Source organism: Sinocyclocheilus grahami, unplaced genomic scaffold (assembly GCF_001515645.1).
Source record: "Sinocyclocheilus grahami isolate Dianchi unplaced genomic scaffold, SAMN03320097.WGS_v1.1 scaffold17.1, whole genome shotgun sequence".
NCBI classification, from domain to species: domain Eukaryota; kingdom Metazoa; phylum Chordata; class Actinopteri; order Cypriniformes; family Cyprinidae; genus Sinocyclocheilus; species Sinocyclocheilus grahami.
The window spans coordinates 3,557,390-3,559,542 of NW_015505196.1; the positions used below are offsets into that span (position 1 = coordinate 3,557,390).

Consider the following 2,153-nt stretch of genomic DNA (forward strand, 5'->3'; position numbering starts at 1 on the left):
TATATATATATATATTGCTGTTGAGCTCTCACAACCACGTAAATTAATCTCTGCTATTCATTTTAAAATGTGTTAATGGACACTGAATAAAGTTTACTCCAAGATTATGACGTGGAACTTGAACCAGGCTGATTTATAATAAAGCACTATAAAACTGCATGTAAAATGCACGTTTGTAGAACTTTGTAATGCCTATTTGCACGAACATTTATTGGCACTGTAGTTCACAGTTAGGCAATATATGTCCGAGTTTTTTTTTTTTTTTTAACAGAGTTAGAGGATATAGGATATCCTCAGATGGAATAAGCCGCCCGTTGGGGTCTGTAACCCTGAGACTTGTTCCGAATAGGCTTGGTCATCGGAATTTACTTTGTTTTCCGGTGAGATTTTGTTGGCTTGCCATAGATAATTCCTCAAAAACATGCGACTCTTAACATTGTTAATGAGACTCACGTGTTTAATAAAAACCCGTGAGTCTGACCTAGTTTGAAATGATATGTAGCCTATAACTGATTCAGTATCAAAACATAACTTTCTTAAATGGATAAAACCCAACAATTGTTACTAATACAAAAAAGCCAGGACACAAAAGTTTTCTTTTGAAGCAAGTGTAAAACAGAATATTTAATGACACTCTGGTAGAATAGCCTACTTAATTGGCCAGGTTATGCTGAAAACGATAAAAAGGAATAAACATACAAACATGCGTTAAATGTAAAATAACCAATACATTCACTTAAATAACTTTTAATTGCTCGTTTTGAAATTAGAGGGCCATTTAAAATACAAATGCATGCAGCAATAATCGATCTTTGGCGGAGATGTAATAATAATAATAATAATAATAACAATAATAATGTAAACAGTAAAACATTTGTGTTGTAATGTCCTGCCATGTGAAGACAGGGTGATTGGCACTGGCATTTGTGCCAGTATGGCTGCTGACTCTGATGCACTGTAATCGGGGTATAATATGCTAGGTGTTATTATTTAGGCCTATAAAAAAATGTTGTACAGCATACAATAAATAAAATAGGCTTTTGCATAGAAATACAAGCCAGCTTCTTTACTGACCGATAGCTGAACAATGTTCTCAGCAAAACACACAAAAAGCTCGATAATGCTCGTTATCAAAATTTGAGTTGGGCCGTGTTGTCGGTTTTTGTTATAAGAGCTACTGCGTCCCCTGAGCGAGGGTCTTTTCTAAGTCATATATCTCCATCAAACAGGCTGAAATACTTGCTGGCGTTTGAGAAATAAAAGTAAGGCGCGCTACCTCCAGGATACACGACTGGTAGAGGCATTGGAAGCATGCACCTTCCGAGCAGATTATTCTCTTTAGTATATAAAGCTGGCAGCGGTACCGTCTTTCCAACATCACTGAAATCGCTAGTCGGTCCCTCCAGTTCAGTAGACAGTTGTCTTTTTAATTTATTCCGTCGATTCTGAAACCAGATTTTGACTTGAGTCTCGGTGAGCTGCAAAGAGTTCGCCAGGCACGCGCGCTCCGCGCTACTCAGATAGCGTTTCATATCAAACGTAGATTCCAGTTGGAAGATCTGTCTTTTTGAAAATATAGTGCGCGTTTTCTTTTTCGTCATTAGTTTATTCTTCTTGCCGTTGTTCTTTTGTTGCCCGTCATCGCAGCTGTCCGCGCTCTCGCTGCGCGTGTCGACGGTTTTGAGCGCGTCCACCACAGTCCCATCTCCCTCTTTGTTGACTTTATCTGAAAGCCAGTCAGATGCTATTGATATTCGCTCAAAAATTACAGTGCAACTAATAATGCATTATTGCAGATTTGTGCCAAAGTTAAAAGCAATATCTTACCAATGGTGTGCAATCTTGCATCTGACCCTTCTTTGCATGGACCCTCGCTCTCTCCGGGATGATGCAGACAGCCATCCCGACACACTACGAGCGATGTCTTTGAATGGCAGCTGTCAAAGTTTCTGCTGCTCGACTTGGAGTTGAGGATATTGTCAATGGTGAACTTCAAAGAAGCCGGTCGACATGACGCGTCCTCCTTGCTCATATTCTCCGTTAGATGCGGGGTCTTTGCTGTCCGTGTCTCCTTTCTGGCGTTTCATAAACTAACGTCTCGATTCTCCAAGCACCATCGCTCCACGACCTGCAGTGTTGCTGCGCTCGCCTAG

General features: G+C 40.2%; 1 protein-coding gene across 1 annotated transcript; it reads right to left on the reverse strand.

Annotated features, from left to right (window-relative positions):
- Nucleotides 1-967: 967 nt before the first annotated feature.
- LOC107552578 (homeobox protein HMX3-like) lies at nucleotides 968-2,153 on the reverse strand. Its single transcript, XM_016234487.1, has 2 exons — nucleotides 1,828-2,153; nucleotides 968-1,726 (listed from the first exon to the last, which is right to left on the reverse strand). Exons 1-2 carry the CDS (start codon nucleotides 2,030-2,032, stop codon nucleotides 1,209-1,211), a joined length of 723 nt encoding a protein of 240 aa, XP_016089973.1. The 5' UTR covers nucleotides 2,033-2,153; the 3' UTR covers nucleotides 968-1,208.